At 40.3% G+C, this 17,238-nt stretch overlaps 1 protein-coding gene across 1 annotated transcript in view; it reads right to left on the bottom strand.

The window, feature by feature from the left end:
• LOC136957360 (cadherin-12-like) overlaps positions 1–15,907 on the bottom strand; it is a 34,530-nt gene extending 18,623 nt beyond the window's left edge. Inside the window, exons 1-5 of the mRNA XM_067251242.1 lie at positions 15,659–15,907; positions 6,756–7,050; positions 4,712–4,831; positions 3,007–3,174; positions 1,766–1,953 (exon numbers count right to left, since the gene is read on the bottom strand). Coding sequence (XP_067107343.1) covers positions 1,766–1,953; positions 3,007–3,174; positions 4,712–4,831; positions 6,756–7,050; positions 15,659–15,907 — 1,020 coding nt within the window. The remainder of the gene's footprint in view (positions 1–1,765; positions 1,954–3,006; positions 3,175–4,711; positions 4,832–6,755; positions 7,051–15,658) is intronic.
• Between the last annotated feature and the right edge of the window lie 1,331 nt (positions 15,908–17,238).

Raw genomic sequence — 17,238 nt, 5'->3', positions numbered from 1 at the left:
ACACACACAAACACACACACATGGAAAGCACATACAAATACACTGAAGACACAAAATCAAACATTTACTCTGCAGCGTATTTGGAGATCAAAGGAGCACATACCTTTGTATTATTCTACAGCTGGGGCATGTGCTAAAAATGTACCAGTTAGAGAGACACAATTTGATAAAGCAGACAACCAGATGAGAGATTCCATTTCCCCTAGTGCTGTATTCAGTCATTTTCATCAAACCAGACCTGAGAGACATAGGGAACACAAGAAAAACGAACCCATATCCAGAATTCTACTTTGCCTTTGAATTTGATCCAATAATAGGTATTTCTCATGTAACTGGAACAAATTCAAAAGACACCAACAACTTTTCAAATGGAAAGCTATGCCACTAAGGTGCATTTTTACATGAAAAAAATGTTTTTCATCAGATGAAGCTGGTGCATTGCACCACTTGAGACCCTCAAATGCTCATCGCTCTCCAAATCTTCAGGAGGAATTTCGGCATCAATAGCAGTTTGTTCTTGGAAACTAGTTTGGGTGGCACACCAAGGAGATATTTATCTCTGACACAAAGGTATGAGATAGGACTGGGCTAATTCCACCCGTTTTTACTCATCCATGTGTCATAGATCTCTTTTTAATCAAGGTTGGGAAGCCATTCTTCCATGGGGATAACACAATCCATCTAACCCAATAAAAACCTCATCTGAGTGCAGTAAAAGGCAAATCTAATGCTTTGACATTTATCTTTCCTCTTTCCAATTTTGAAAACAATACCAGATGTTGTTGCTGTTAGATTATGCAAACTTTGCTGTTACATTTTATTTTTACTGTTATACTTCACACTCAGAACACAACAGTTCAGTGTGTCAGGGAATGAATGGCTATGATCACGAGTCCACATATTAGTTGGGCCGTGGGGTGAATAGCTGGGTGTTTGAGTTCTGCTGAGCTTAAGAGGTCAAAGTACTGACAAGACATAAAATGTTAAAAAGCAAAAGTCTTGAACTGCAATCAAGTCCTAATATGAAATACCAACACATTAGGCATCATTGTGGCATTTTATGATGCTTCATTCAAATATCCGCTAATAGTGGGAGAGAGATTAAATGGATCTGCTATGAGGATGAAGGGAAGCATATGTTGTGACCATATACCAGTAGGACTACTCTGACAGGTCAAACAAGCCCTGGGCATATTTATCCATTTTGCTAAGTGACCATATGGCCTTTTAAATGGAACCTCAGGCTTGGTGAGAGTATACAGTACAGCGTGTAGCCAAGGCACTTAGGAAAGTTCTTATACAGCACTCCACTCCATAATGGATCACACCCATGCTGAAAACTAATATTAGACGATATAAATAATAATCTCTGAGCAGGACTGCTGGATCATGGAGCACACATTGCAGAAGCTAAAACTTGGAAAGCTAGCGATTTCGGCTGAATATGGCATTGAAGTCATGAATATGCTGTTCTGTCCAATTACTGTCTAAAACCAGTCGCTGTACACCCCTGTCTGCATCCTGGAAGCATGTCAGTCACCCACTGTCCCTCTAAACTCACTCACAGTTACAATCCCCCACATTCCCTTGTATTCGAAGACAGTTGTTCCCTTTACACGTTTCAGGTGTCAAACAACATGATGAATATTCCACCAACCCAAAATGACTTCTAATCCTGTTGCTAATTCACTTATCTAGACACTGCACTGATAACGACCCGCAGCGCACCACTCAGAGCTTGGATGAATTACTTAGGAGATCCTACCTTCTTGAGAATGATGATACCTTCCTGGTTGTGTTCATTAGTGGTGATGTCAAACATGGCTCCACCGTCGCCAGGGACAATGTTGTACTCCACTTCGGCATTCTTGCCGATGTCCAAGTCATGAGCTTTTATTCTTCCGATAGTCGAGCTGACCGATGACGACTCTGGAACTTTCAGGTGATAGAAACCTGGCACAAAACCACACACACTTAGTTCATCGTCAAAGTATGTCTACTTTTTCTAGGGGGCATTGTATGTTTGGTATCACAGAACAATGTACATTAATCACGGAACCGTTCATTAGTTTGAACACACAAAGGGGAAAGGGGAGAATACGTATGTGCATGAGAGTGATAGAAAGAGAGCTGAGGGAGAGTTGCAAAGAGTGTAGGGAACCTGAATGGTAGAGGGCGGACATTTGAAGCGACAGGGAGAAGACACCATCCTTGGCCTGGACCCCTGTGCTGTGACAGCATTATGGAAATATCATTTCTCGCTGCTTGACTGCCTGTATTTACATTCTAAGCAGGGATCTCTCAATGGCATCCCAATAGCTTATAAGAGAACGAGCAATGATCTAGAACTATTGCTTTTGCTACTGCTGTTGAATAACCTATCTTTTCCCTCTTGAATGTCATGTCACTGTTGAAATGTCTCTCATTCTCAAAGAATGTCCTAACATATTGATAAAGATATTTGCAGTAGTGAAATAACATCTTGAGGTCTAATAATGCTGACACAGGGGATTTCCATGAATCAGTACAATACTACTCACTTTCTTCTCTGGCATTAACAAATACATAATAGACAGTACTGCACAACCTACTTCTCTTAGGTCAGCCCCCACTACCAAACCAAAAATGCTAGCTACATCATTGTATCCATTTCAATAAGGCCAGAACATTACACAATTGGCCTCCTACAGTTTAGAATGGCTTGTTTACATTTGTTTGTTTACTTGAAGCAAATAACTATCATTCACATAAACAGGTCTGTGCACATAACAATGGATAATGCAAGTAATCAGAGCCAATTATATTCTGGCCATGATGAATCCATTCTGCCCTCCTCTAATTATGTAATGGTTGTTTGCTAACATAAGACTGCACAATGTACTCATTTATTTCACAAGAGTACCATGGGGTGCCATCGAAAGCAATAATCTCTCAACATCTTCCATACACACAATCATGGTCTGTTGCGAGGAGTATAAACATAAAAACAATGCAATGAGGTCTTACTTTTGGAAAACCTTGGCGGGTTGTCGTTGACGTCGCTGAGGGTGATGTTGATGGTGGCGGTCCCAGCCAGACCCCCCAGTTGCCCCCCCATGTCCTTGGCTTGAATGAGAACCTGGTACTGCTCCTTCACCTCTCGGTCCATGTTGGGCAAGGCTGTCCTTATTACTCCTATAGGTGGCCCAGTTCAACCAGGTATGGGAGAACAAGATAATAGACCAGGTAAAAGGTGAGCGTTAATGTCCTGCCTGATTCTTCACTTCCTGCTAGGGAGTTCAAATGTACAGATTACCTGCCTGTGAGAAGCCCACTTAGAAAGACCCTGCTCTAAGATGCACATTAATGGAACTCAAGCCGAGTCTGAAATAGGGGTCATTTCACAAACTGGAAACACTTGACATTCAATACCTAACTTTAGTGCAGGTGTAATGATTCACCTGAGGATCTGAGACCTTGAGATCCGAGTCCAGATAGAGCGGAGTAATAGTAGGGTCAATGAGGGGCTTGGCGATTTTATGAAAAGGGCCCAGAGTTTCAGTACGTTCACTCCTCGCTCGTACACTATTATTTGTAAAGAATTTCATATTTGATCCCTTACACCCAGAATGCTCACATCTGTGAGTATGAAATCAAACATATGTTATTTTGCCGTGTCGTGCCTTATGTTGCCTTCCTAACGGAGACAACGCAGTGAAGAGCAGGTTGGTTAAGACTTGCATTCCCCCATCTCATTCGCCCCCTTCTTTTCTCCCCGAAGTGTTTGTTTGTCTCGATGATGTGTATCTGTTACGCAGGAGTGCCAGGCACCAGCAGGGCAAACATTTGTTTTAACAGTTTGATTTTTCCTCCCATCAGTCTGAAATAAAGTCTCAGTGTGTGTTTGGTGAATCTCTGGGTGGTGGAGCATAATCTTTGATGGATTCTACTGTTCGTCTCCGTGTGACAGAGATGAAACTATTTTTACACACTTTGAACTGTGTTATCATCGTACGCGTTGAGCTCCCTCGGTGTCAGTGCATCTAACTTGTCTGTGGTCCGCTCTCTTTGACCATCTAAGAGAACCTTCAGAGTTTTTATCAGCTTAAGAAACATATCTACTGGATTTGAACCACAGTAGTGATTCTGTCCTCCCATTATGCTGCAGCCAGATACCAGGACTGCACAAAGTCAGCATAAATGGCTTATGATTTACAATTTACATTTTCACAGTTGACAAAGCAATGTGTACTACTGCACCCATATTGGATTTGATTAGACTACTACATAAGCAATATCATTGCACGCTGCCGTGCAGAAACCGACCTTGGCCCAATTACATGCAGCAATTTGATATTCCTTATCCCATTCTTTGGAAAATTGAGCCTTCTGTTATCTGTTGCATTCACTCGTTTATTTTGGGCCAGTCTATGATGTAGTTTGTTTTCACAAGGACACAAAATGTACCCCTTTTGAATCCATTGCCCTAGGTAGCCTGTGATCACATCAAGATATCTCTTCATCATTGCAGGATTGACAGTATGAAACAATTGAGGTTGGCCATGTTAATACGTTGGAATGCAACACAAACAGTACAAAGTATATCTTATGGGATTCTCTACAGCACATTTGATACTCATCCGAAGTAAAAAACACTGTTGTTAATATTTATTCATATGAAACCTTCAATCATCACGACACTATAACAATGACATGGAGGTATCTCTGTTACCTGACTTGGGGTCTACAGAGAAGTACGGCTGGCCATGGAGGATGCTATACACAACTCTTGCGCTGTTCCCATAGGTGGGGTCGTCTGCATCCGTGGCTGTCACTTGTGTCACGTAGGACCCTGTAGAACAGAAACATGGCTCATGACTTGAATTTAGGATTCATAACATCAGTCAGCTTGATTTGGAGGTCTGTGCATGAGAGGATGGGGGGAGTGAGAGAGTGAGGGAGAGAGAGAGAGGACGAGGGATGTGTTTGGACCAGGGAGGTGTTTGGAATACTATTGAGCTGCTACAAAATGTGAAGTACGCATTGCTAGTTTTACTAAGTGGATGTTTAGGGGAAACATAAATCAAAGGCGAAATGCCTCCTTGGCTATTAATTCAGAGAATTTTGCTACCATTAGACAAATAAAAACCCACAGTAGGAATGGAAACAAGATGGCACACTTCCAGAAATTCTACAACAGGAACTTCGTAATTACTGGGCTTGTTGGAAGAAAGGCTCATCCTCCTTAAAGTAGCTTGAATCTAAGAAGACCTTTGTCTTAATCCACCTCCCATGCAGCGTTTATGGTGTAGTCCAATTTAGCAAGCACACTTCTTATGCTTTAGTTAAGTAAAAGCCATTTGAGCCAGATTACAAAAGGTTAACCCATCGTTACACTGTGTATGCGCTGGCCATATGAATACAGTAGGACAAGGAAAACCTACTGTACAGTACAAACTAATTGCCATTGCAGAATCATGATAATCCCCTTGTTGACTCTAACAATGTGGGCAGATGGTAAAAATTGTATTAAAACGGTAGGTGAGAGAGATTACAGTGTTAATCCTGCTTAACAAAGCACAAACACCAGTTGGGTACAATCAAGCTCATTTGACCAACCTGGTCCTTTGGTTATTACTGTGGTTTCATTTTAACAGTAAATCAATATTATCTGAACAAAGATGGCTGGTTGAATATTTGTAAAGAATGTATTTGGGTGATTTAGATTCTGTAACCAAATAATTAAAAATTAAAAATCAATGTTCCTAGGTATAGAGAGTTCTGAACCATATTTCAAGTTGTATGACATTATTTTATATTAAAGGGACAGCTCATCCCCCATTGCTTTGGTGTGAGTTGCCAAGTTTTGGAGATCAGTCGTAGAGATGTCTGCCTTCTCTTGAATATAATGGAACTAGATGAATAAACTGTCCGTTAGACTAATGAATTAATCTGAGTATCTGGTCAAGTTTTGTGCTTATTTCTGGGAAGGAAGTGTTTAACTTGTATTCATTTTACAAATGTAATTAGCTGAGATTCTTAATATTTAATATCATCTTCTATCAGAGCACCACCGAACCATTTATCAACACAAAACACTACTCTATGGAATAATTAATTATGAATCATAAGGCACAAAATCTCAATCTCTCTTTTGCAGGAATCAGTTCTATTTCAAATTACGCTGTAGCTGTACATCCATCAATCTCTATTTGAAACATAAAGACTGAGACAGCTCTTTTGTCAGTTCAGGAACCCAATTCAGACTATAGACTGTCATGTTTAAATTCCGACATAAAGGGACTGTGCAGATTGTTCAAACCCAGAGTTATGGACTGCAGTGCCCATGCAGCTTACCAGGTTTTGTTCATGTTTTTTTATCATTCTTTTGTACCAGCTCACTGAGGAGCTCTGATTTGCTCTCCACTATGCAGGGGTTTCTCTGCCATTGAGATCAAGGGGAGCCAATCTCCCACTGAATTACCTTGATCTGTTATCCCTGGGGGAGTTTGCATAAAGACAAGCTGCTGCAATGCATTCTGGCACACAAGGTACAACCGGCTAGCTCCAATGTCAAAATCTCCTTGTTTTACCTAGGGTAGCCGGGACTGCATTTCTCTGCCGTCTTGTTTTATTCTACCTTAACAAGTACCCCCTCCCCCCCCCCCCCCCCCCCCCTCACCCTCACCCGCCGACAGAACTAGGAGAGACGTACATTGATTTCCTCAAGTGCCCACATGCAAACAAAGTCTTGGACTGTACAGTATCTTCCTCACCAACTGGTGACATCTCCGGGACGCTTGCCGTGTAAGGACCCTCCAGGAACTTTGGCTCATTGTCGTTGATGTCCTGGACCTTGATTACGAACTCTGACTCAGGCTCCAGGGGCCTGTTTGTGTCGATATCGACAGCTTGGGCGCGGAGGGTGTAGTAAGGCTTCTCCTCCCTGTCAAGACTCCTTAAGGCATGGATGTCCCCAGTTGTTTGGTCAATGGTGAAAATGGAGCCAGCCCCATCTCCCGAGAGAGTATACTTCACCACGCTTTCACCCTTATCCAGGTCAGTGTGTAGCTATGAGACAGGAAAGAGAAGAGACAGGCTCAGTCTAAACAATGACACATCTAATGATTTAATGAGCACACCAGTAAAGAGCTCTCCAACAGCACTTCATCAGGAGAGCAGATGGTACTGAATGATAAGCACCTACACAGAAAACCAAAATAGCTAGTGTCAAGGAAAAATCTCTTCTCTTTATTAATCATGCTACATATGGGTCAGAATAATCAGTTGTATACCTTGTTTTAATCATATATACTCTCCTTACAAAAGACCAACCATATTCATCACACATTGTACTATACTGTCTTCAAAAGCCCCAAATGTCGACTTCAGTGGTGACTTCAGTGATACAGTGTCTATTTTCTAAGCCACACTTTTCTAACACCTTCTTCAGCCTGAGAAAACACTTCCATGATCTAGTTCTATCTCTATCAACCCTTCGTCTTTTAGAAACAGTTTCTAGAGGAACACTTCCTCGTCATCAGGCAAAACACCTGTTGACATGGAAGCAATGTTCTCAGAGAAGATCTGCCCAAATTTTCACTGTTAAGGTTCAAGTATGCAACAGACTTAATGCAGCTTGATGGTGTTCAGGGAGGATATGTCTTATGCTGTCTCAAGAGCTTTTGGTCTGACAGACAGACCTAGCAAGAGGTGTACACACTCAAGCTGTCAATGGAGATATAGTTGAAGTGTCCCCTAAGTAAAAATAATGTGTTGTTATGCAGTGTCTCTTTATAATTAAAGATACCTCAAGGACATGTCAAAGTGTAAAACATCCATAATATCTATATATTTATTCCAAAGGAATGTAAAAGGCTTGCCACATAAAACCCTTGTCAACTGTGTGGAGTTCACTCAAACCCAGAAAGACACATTGATTCAGCCACTGTACATCATTGATCAGTGTTTCATTAAGTGAAGCATGGCTGCCGCAGTTCAATATGTCCTTTTCAACAAAACACTATAAAGTTGTTATGACACAGTTTATCAATTGAATGAAAATTAGAGGAGGGAAATTGAATGAGAAAATACAGTTGCAGATAATCTTTTCAGTACACACCAACTATTTTATGCAATTCCAGCTACACTGGGCTCCTTATCTGCCAGCAATCGATTCATAACATTACTGCACGATTAAAGATGAAAAAGAAAAACAAACCAAGAAAGAATAGGCACATTACCTCATTAATTAGAAGTGAAAAGTTGTGTGATACTAATTAAAAATTCCATTAGATTAACAATGGTAATCAATTATACAAAGAGATTCATTAATGGGAAGGGCAGACGAATACCTTTTCTTAAACTGTGCCACATATCCCGCTGGGCCCCGTAGACTAGAGGCAAAATTACTTAATGTACATGTATTCAAGTCTGTTTCTGGTACAGTATTTCAGAAGAAAATAATAAAATGTTCTTTTTGGGGGAGACTTATTCAGAACAAAGCTACCAGAGGCTTGCCTCGAACCATTTGTTACTAGGTTTAAACATTAATCAACCAAACTAAGACTGTGCATGCTGCATCCAAATGACAGCATTAGCGTTATCATTATGTAAATATAAAATAGCAAACAGAAATTTGGTTTGCATAATAAAAGACACAAAGAGTTGCGAGACAGGAGAGAGACAGATGTCACAAATTGCATATGCTCATGGGCTAAATTGAAAATACTTTACCAACACTTGAGGATTTCAGAGTTCGGGTTTATGAAAAGCCTAAACAAAGGAAAGTACACAGACCAACACAATCCTAACATCACTGATGCATGAATATGGTCCAACACACCTGTTCAATTACTGTTGGGATGGATGAGCACCGTGAACTGATGTTTTGTAAAAAACATGATCTCAAACCCTAAACTACAGTTTGACCGCAGATTGATTGTGATGCTGTATAAAGCAAAACATCTCCTTAAACAAATAAAAGACGAAGCGCAGTATAAAAGACAAGCATCTCTCCATCAAAACCATTGTACTTTTGTGTTAGCTTACATAGAATGTTAGTGCTCTATGCTAACACTCTGTGGGGCCACATCAAATGAATATGAGTCTCTTCTCTGTGGAGCTGTTCACAGGGGGACTAAAAGCCAATAGGATTTCCAGGGCCTGATCTCTCATTGGTCATGCAGTAGACCCGTATATTGATTAATTTGAGTGATTAAAGAGGTAAATGTAACCAACCTCTGTAGAAAATGCTATAATTGGAATCCTGAAACTTGGAATAAAGGGGGTTTCATGTAGAGATTGCATTTGGGACAGAATCTCATGTGACAGATCTTGGTGGAGGAAGGGGAGCGCAGCTAAAGATTTATACACTGAAGAATAGCTAGAAAAATATATGCAACTGTTGAAAATGAAATATGTGTGTGAATAACAGGATATGCGATATGTCCGTTATGTGAGTGCGTGCATGTTTTGGGTGGTGATGGTTTGTGTTTTGCGAGGGAGTCACAATATGTGTCTGCGTGCAGCTGTGCATGAGAATGTTTGTGAAAGAAAGTGTGTGCTTTAGGAAATGAGAGATATTTATATAGTGGGAGTGAATGCATCATTATAGGTTTTATGACATAAAATTGGACATTGTATTGTATTCTGACAACTATTGTATGCTACCCATTCATTAACTTGCAGACTACAAAATTACGCCTCCTATCCTTATAGAGAAGTGCAAAACAAATGTTCATGTAGATCTTATTTTGGGAATGGTTGGTTACCATTCAAGTAATTAGCATGTTATGTTGGATTCGATTCCCGGTCATGCCAACTGATGTTGTGTCCTTGGGCAAGGCACTTCACCCTACTTGCCTCGGGGGAATGTCCCTGTACTTACTGTAAGTCGCTCTGGATAAGAGCGTCTGCTAAATGACTAAATGTAAAATGTAAATGTAATGTATTTAATTGCATTCCATTATTAACAGATTGTCATTTGCAGTAGGTTTTAAGGTAATTCTGTGTAATCTGCCTAAGTTTTAGGTGTTATTGTTAGTTCACTCAGTTGTGGTTTCCTACCTTGAATAAGGGCTATTGATCTCAGATGCTGGTGCAATAACAAGATCCACTTTTCTCATATCACAGTTAATTAAACAGTATGGTTAAAACTATACAGTTTTTACAGCATGTCATTCTCTGCCCTGGATCCAAGTTATAATGTCCTTCATAGGGGGACAAAATCTAAAATGTTGAGTCACTCAGTAAGTGATACTGATGTGGACATTAACAATGTTGAAATATGTTTCAGGGGCCAACTCAAGTGAAAACTCCATTATCAAGGTAGACAAAAAATATATCTACAAATGAAAAAGTATTACAATGGCAGTGCAGATAAATGACATCATTATCTTTCATTTCATCTCCCATTTTCACAGCATTGTGCCATATTCATCATCAACATACATTACAATTGTAAATCCCTCCAGCTCCTTAAAACGCACTAATGAGCGAAGGAATTACTGGCAAACCGGATGCATAATTTTAGGTACAGTAATCCATTTAAATTATTTCACATCTGCAACCATGACTTACTTTGGCATGGGATTTTTTTGCCAATAACTGGAATGATATGAAATACTTTTTTTATGACTGTTATGAGTATGCTATTATACCATTTGGACCCTAATCAACATTCATTAAGGCAACTCAGCCTGCCTCCAAACATATTTCCATGATTCAGAACCTAGCACCCGTTGTTAAATGGAATTAATACTCATGTTGTTTAAGACCATGTATATTAGCTGTATACTGAAATGTACAGTACCAGTCAAAAGTTGGGAAAATGTGTCCAAACTTTTGACTGGTACTGTATAAAGACATGATGATCATACTGTCCATACATGCATCTGGCATGCATGGTAATGTGTTGTCTGTTCGCAACAGTCATCAAAGTGTGCTGCATTGTACCATCAGAGTCGGTTAGCTACGCTTCACTGGGAGATCAACAGGATAATTGTCAGACACTTTGCTGAGAGTCTACATGTGGTAACCTTGATTAGCTTGTAGGTCAGTGGCCAGTACTCTCCATGGAAATGACAAGGGCAGTTTAAAGCTATGGAGCCTGTGATTCTGCAGTAACTACCGACTATCAAGAGCACTGATGAGGTGTTTTACTAGGGTGACCATTACTATAGCGGCTAAAGGGTAGGCAGAAGATTCAAACACAGGATGAGAGGTTGCTCACTATAGCTATTGCTGCTATACCAATGCCATGGACATTGTGGGTGAGTGTGGTTAGCTAACCCAAGTAAGGCCTGAGTTCACTCGGGTCAGGCATTGAGATTTCTCTTTGTTGGGACATGGTGATCAATCAGGACATAAGTCTTGCTGAAAATCTTTTTACGATCTAATGAAAGGTTCTCACCCAGAGATTAAATTGCAGACCCAACGCTGGTAATAAATCTGGACCCAATGTTGGAGGGAACTCTGTGGAGGAGCCATCAATAAAAAGAGGAATGGTCGTCGCCTGTCAGCCACAGGAAGCAGCTGGATAAACAAGTTGTTCCAGAAACAAGGCTGCCCTTTCCCACAAAATACTTTTATTGACTTTTATTCAAATGAGCAACCTTTTCTATAGGCGTTGGGGGATGGTAGGGTAGAGTTGGACTGCAGTGTTACTTAAAATCACAGGTATTGTACACAGCACATTCCTTCTCGTGGAAGCCATTGATTTACTTCAACATCCACGCTCCACATCATACTAGGTCTGTGTTAGTACACTGTCCCCCGGAGACCTCTGGCCAAGATACGTATATAGGAAAATTGGTGTTTAGTGAATAATGTTACAACAATATTATTGTTGCTCAAACACAGATGATAGTTTATCATTTGTAATAGACTGTATTTTTATTAGAATATACTTATTTTTGTAAGTGATCATATTTGGATTCCTTCCAAGACATATTTTAAACTAAAAACCCTTTTTGCACCAGTGGCATTTGAACAAATACTTTTACTGTTTGGGTTTTAATGGACACCCCTTTTCAGTGGAGATAAAAAACACCTCATAGATGCTCCTCAAACAACTGATAAGAAACACTTAGAGGACACGACCGTCTGTGTTGTTCACACTATCAACTGAAGAACCCTTAACTGTCTTCCTGTTTCCCCCCTGTAATGCCCCTGTGCCCCCTCTAACTCACTCACTCACTCACACATGCAAAAACTAAGCAGTTTTATTTAAAAGAGAGGGAATATTTTATTCTGTGTGTACATTTAAGCTATATTGTTCAAATAAATGAGAATACCCTCATCGAAAGACAGAATATTGATAAAATTGCATGCTCTGCATTGCAGCTCACGTTGTAGAGTTTATCTACCACACCAAGCAAAGCACAAAGCAATTCTAGACTTTTGTCTCAGACAGTCATTTATTATTATTATTATTATTATCTGTGGTGCATTCCATGATGGAACAGGCAGAGAACGATTGTGGAGAGTAAATGCTGAACTCAGCTGGGATTTACATTTAGTCATTTAGCAGACGCTCTTATCCAGAGCGACTTACAGTAAGTACAGGGACATTCTACCCGAGGCCTTGCCTTGCCCAAGGACACAACATCATTTGGCATGGCCAGAAATTGAACCAACGACCTTCTGATTACTAGCCCGACTCCCTAACCGCTCAGCCATCTGACCCCTGATTTAATAGTGATTGAGAGAAGGGAGCTAGGTTTTATTTATTGGTGCACAAACTGATAGCAGTTTTTCTTGCAGATAACCATCGCTCGGCAAGGGAACCAGTAATATATTTGTGTGGAGGCAAGTTACACTCTCACCCAAATGTTCCTTGAACTTTAATTTCCTTGTAATACATGGTAAATGGTGGATTTTCTGTAGTGCATTTCTTTTGTTATTGAAGGCTTTGGGAAGGGCTTTTGCGAGAGGTTTGTACCTAGCGTAAACCGAAGGTGTCAAAGACAGTTATTTTTGAATCATTAAACATTCATGATAGAACACTTTCTGTGCAGAGTGCATACATACAGCATAATGGAGTTTTTATAAGGTGCTGTAAAATAAACTGTTCTCAAACTTTTCTTTTAGTAAAATATTTTTTTTCTCTAATTTACAATTCAGCAATAAATGAAACATTAACATGTTGATGTTATTTAGAACAATGTAAAAACAATGTCATGCCCCAAATGATATGTATTTATACCTACCAAAGACTAAATGAAATATTTTTCTTGTGTGTTTATTCCTATGACACTCTGATAAGCAAAAATGCAGACAAAGCCTTTTCCTCCTCTGTTGAGTCACAGAACAAAACAAACACTGCTTTGCTTGCATTCATTAAGCCAAAACAGACAAGCAGTCCATGAGGGAGCCTGAAGAAGTGCTTATACATTCACATTATTCCTTTCAGCATTCCTCTGTATTTTTTACATGTTGTAATTGATAAACATACTATTTTGATGCAGCAAATCCAAGCCTTTTAGTCAAAAATGGGGAGCTCACATTATCTATGTTCTGGACAAGATTCGATATGGATACTGAAAGTATGGCTAATATAGTACATTATCTTGGATTCTCATGCTAGTAAAAGGGCTATTTCCTGTCATTTGTGGGCATCTTAGAGTATTTCCTTCGCCCCTCCATTTAAAGAGCATGTTCACAACATGCAATCATTGCTAACAGGGAGTCAGGTGGCTGAGCGGTGAGGGAATCGGGCTAGTAATCCGAAGGTTGCCAGTTCGATTCCCGGTCATGCCAACTGACGTTGTGTCCTTGGGCAAGGCACTTCACCCTACTTGCCTCGGGGGAATGTCCCTGTACTTGCTGTAAGTCGCTCTGGATAAGAGCGTCTGCTAAATGACTAAATGTAACACAGCAGGGATCTAAGCCAGAGGCCTTTAAAGAACTTGATTTGACACAAAAAACTTCTAATCATTAACACAAAGCAGATTTTCCAGACTGCTTGTTGACCCTGTCATCTGATGGTAGACACAGGGTAGAAAGCACCGTGAAGACCTGGTCGATAGCTCTCACTACTCTGGATACAGTAATGTACCATCTCCTAGCATTCCTCTTTAAACTGCTCGCTAATGAGGGGAAACAATTATTATTCATTGTGTGATTTTCAGTCTAAGAATATGAGGGCTGTATTGGGGTTGTATTTTCTGTAGGTTACAGTGTACTGTCTGGAGAGCAACTGAGATTAAAATGTGCCCTATTTACTATTTGCATTATAAAAGACCCCCATTGTCTGTCACACACAACACTATTCTCCAATTAATGAAGGATAATTATGTTGATGCTCTGTTGTGAATGAATTGCTGCTATTACATGTTGATGTATTGAAGACATTCATTCCACGAAACAGCTCCTCATTACAGTTTCTTCCAGTACATTGGAAACCAAACTGCTATCATTTACAGATGTCCATGACTGAGCCTGATTGGAGTAGCTGGATTAACATAGAGCCATTCCATAACAGTCCAACTATTACTGTAGCTGTTTAACTTTTATTGTGTCAGACTGTATTTATTTTATGCAGCAGTATACTGTACTCCTCAACATTGTCTTAAATAAGGGCCATGGATCTTATCTCCAAATGCCTTTTATATGGTTGAGAATCAGTCAATTACTTTGAAGCGGTAGAGCAGCCTGGGGATTAAGTGATTTTGCAGTAATGCAGACGGTACCTCTCCGTCTATGTACTTTTAGCCTTTGAAGCTTCTGCAAACAGTTGCATCGTGTCAGGGCTGATTGCAGTGGTGCTGGGGCAGTAAATCAGACTAACTACATTATCCTATGTAATCCAAGAGTTCCAAATTACAACTTCAGCCCTAAAACCCTACAGTTTTGTCAACAATGTCTTCAACCCAGACCAGAAGTAATGTGGGTTTAGTATAGATCAAATACAGGTGCTCTGATGGCTCACTGGTTAACAGTGAGTACCACATAATCTAAGGCCTTACTATAGGGGCATGGTTTCTATTTCATTTCGAGGAATTTTCTGCATGTCCTCCCCTATACATTACCTGTCATTATATTATACACTTTCTCTATCCCAATTAATCAGAAATGCCCTAAACATTTATATTTAAAAGAGAAAACGTCCTATCAAAGAAAAATGCATTTCTTTGATAGGACGTGTTAGCATGTTTCATTCAAAATGATGTCATTCGTGTTATTGTTGTCAGCATTCCGTCGCGCTCATAAATGTGTTGTCCTGACAGGTTTACAAGAGACATTTTAAATGTATTCCAACCAGGTCATTGATCCTTTTACCACACCACTAGAAAGTTATGCGTGGCTGCCAATGAATATGTAAGTCTAACATCCACACGATGGCAATGGTCCAAAAAATATATTGATCTATTCCTCTTACGACTCCAACCACTAATATCCCAGTGATAACAGTGATGAAGTGCAGTATTTAACAATCCCAGACCATTAAGAGATTAAAATGGCAAGACCTACCTTGAGGGGTAAAATTGAATATAAAGCTGCATGTTGATTTAAACACACTGCTCCTTCTATCACTAACCCTCCTATTTCCTTCCTCCCCTCCACACTCTCTATTTCTCACCACACCTAGCTAGCTGGTCAATTCCCTCCATGCTTACCATGTGATTTATAATTCCCCACTGCACTATAAACAATCAAGAGCTGTTTGACTCCTCACCTTGCCCACGTACTGTGGATCTGACCCCATGTACTCCTCCAGCACGAAGAACTGGTTCCACACCCAGCCCCTCTTGACGCGTTGAAACCCCGCAGCCCCATTCCTCATGGGGGGGCCCAGCAGGCTCCTGGGATGCTCCCTCCCCAGCCTGCTCCTGGTCAGAGGTGGGGTAGGTGGGCGCACCGGAGACAGGGAGCCTTTGTCGATGAGAAACCAGAGGAACAGCAGCAGGCAGTTCCTTGTAAGCATTGGCGGTCTGTGGGGTGGAGGTCTCCAAGTTAAAGTCCCAAAGACACGAGCTAAGCCACACTGGAAGGCCAAAGGGAGGTGGACGCGTGCCAGGGGACAAGAGGAAGCAGGATATGATGAGACGGAACAGAGGCGCACTTGGGTCTATTGTCGTTTTCTCTCAATGATTAACTGCACACATCACCTGCAGGATAGAATCATAGAAGTAAATCATCAATTAAAACTGCATAGTACATTGCCCTTTAAAGAAATACTTAAAAGTTCAAAACAACTGGAACTGTTACAAACATGCCAAAATGAGGACCCCAAAAATCCCCAAGGATCACTGTTGGATATTTACCAAAAGGTGCATTTTGTATAACCTTTTTTAATCATCTTTACCATGGGTGCCAATAATTGTGGACGGCATTGTACATGGTGGGATGATGATGTACATGAGTTTGACATGCTGAAAGCAACAGTCCTCAGTTGTTATTGTATCTTTGTGTGTGAGTGTGTGTGCGCCGTAGTCAAAATGTCCCCTCGCACTATCTGTAACTTCGAATAAAGAGTACCTGACATATTATTTTGTAATGTAAGACAGAATGATCTGCTTTATGTTTCCAAGAAGTAGCACCTCATTCTTCAGAGGCTTCAACAATGGATTTTAAAATAAAGGTTTGAGTCAAATCCAATCCAAGGACACAACAGAGACATATTAAACCTGAGAAAGGTATGTCAATACAAAGCATTTTGATTCAAATGATCCTTCTACTCCACTCATTCAGAGTTATCTCACCGGAGCAGCACCTGAGCGTTGACAGCAAGCTGCCAGAGTAGATTGGTAGTTACCCACACTCAAAATGTTGTCATATGACAGCAGTAGATTCCTTCAAACTAGAACTCCAGATAAGATTCCAAACTCAAACTACACAATAATACAAATATTTAATTTGAACTTCTTTCTCTAATGTGTTTTTATTTCTCCGACGTACTTTTACTTAAGTATTGTGAAGGTGAGGAAGACAGAATATATTAAAGATGGTTCACTGGACAAAAACACATTTGAACATAGCCCTGCCCAGCCCTGTCTTAGCTTATTCAGCAAAAACAACAGCTGCATACTGCAAAGTACAATTAACTGCCAAACTGAATTAGGTTTGTCTCTGCCTAGCTTCCAATCCGAAAGAATAAATCATAATTAAACATATTTCATTTAAGAAGGGGAAGGAGTGACAGTGCTCTTAAAAACACAACACTGTGTTATAATGCTAGACAGTTTGGAGTGTACAATTTGCCACTTATTTGGTGGAAAATGAACCCTTGCCTTGATTCTAACCCTAACCATGCCA

The sequence above is a fragment of the Osmerus mordax genome, chromosome 15 (genome assembly GCF_038355195.1).
Source record: "Osmerus mordax isolate fOsmMor3 chromosome 15, fOsmMor3.pri, whole genome shotgun sequence".
Classification (NCBI taxonomy): domain Eukaryota; kingdom Metazoa; phylum Chordata; class Actinopteri; order Osmeriformes; family Osmeridae; genus Osmerus; species Osmerus mordax.
This window is presented reverse-complemented; position numbering and strand designations above follow the sequence as displayed.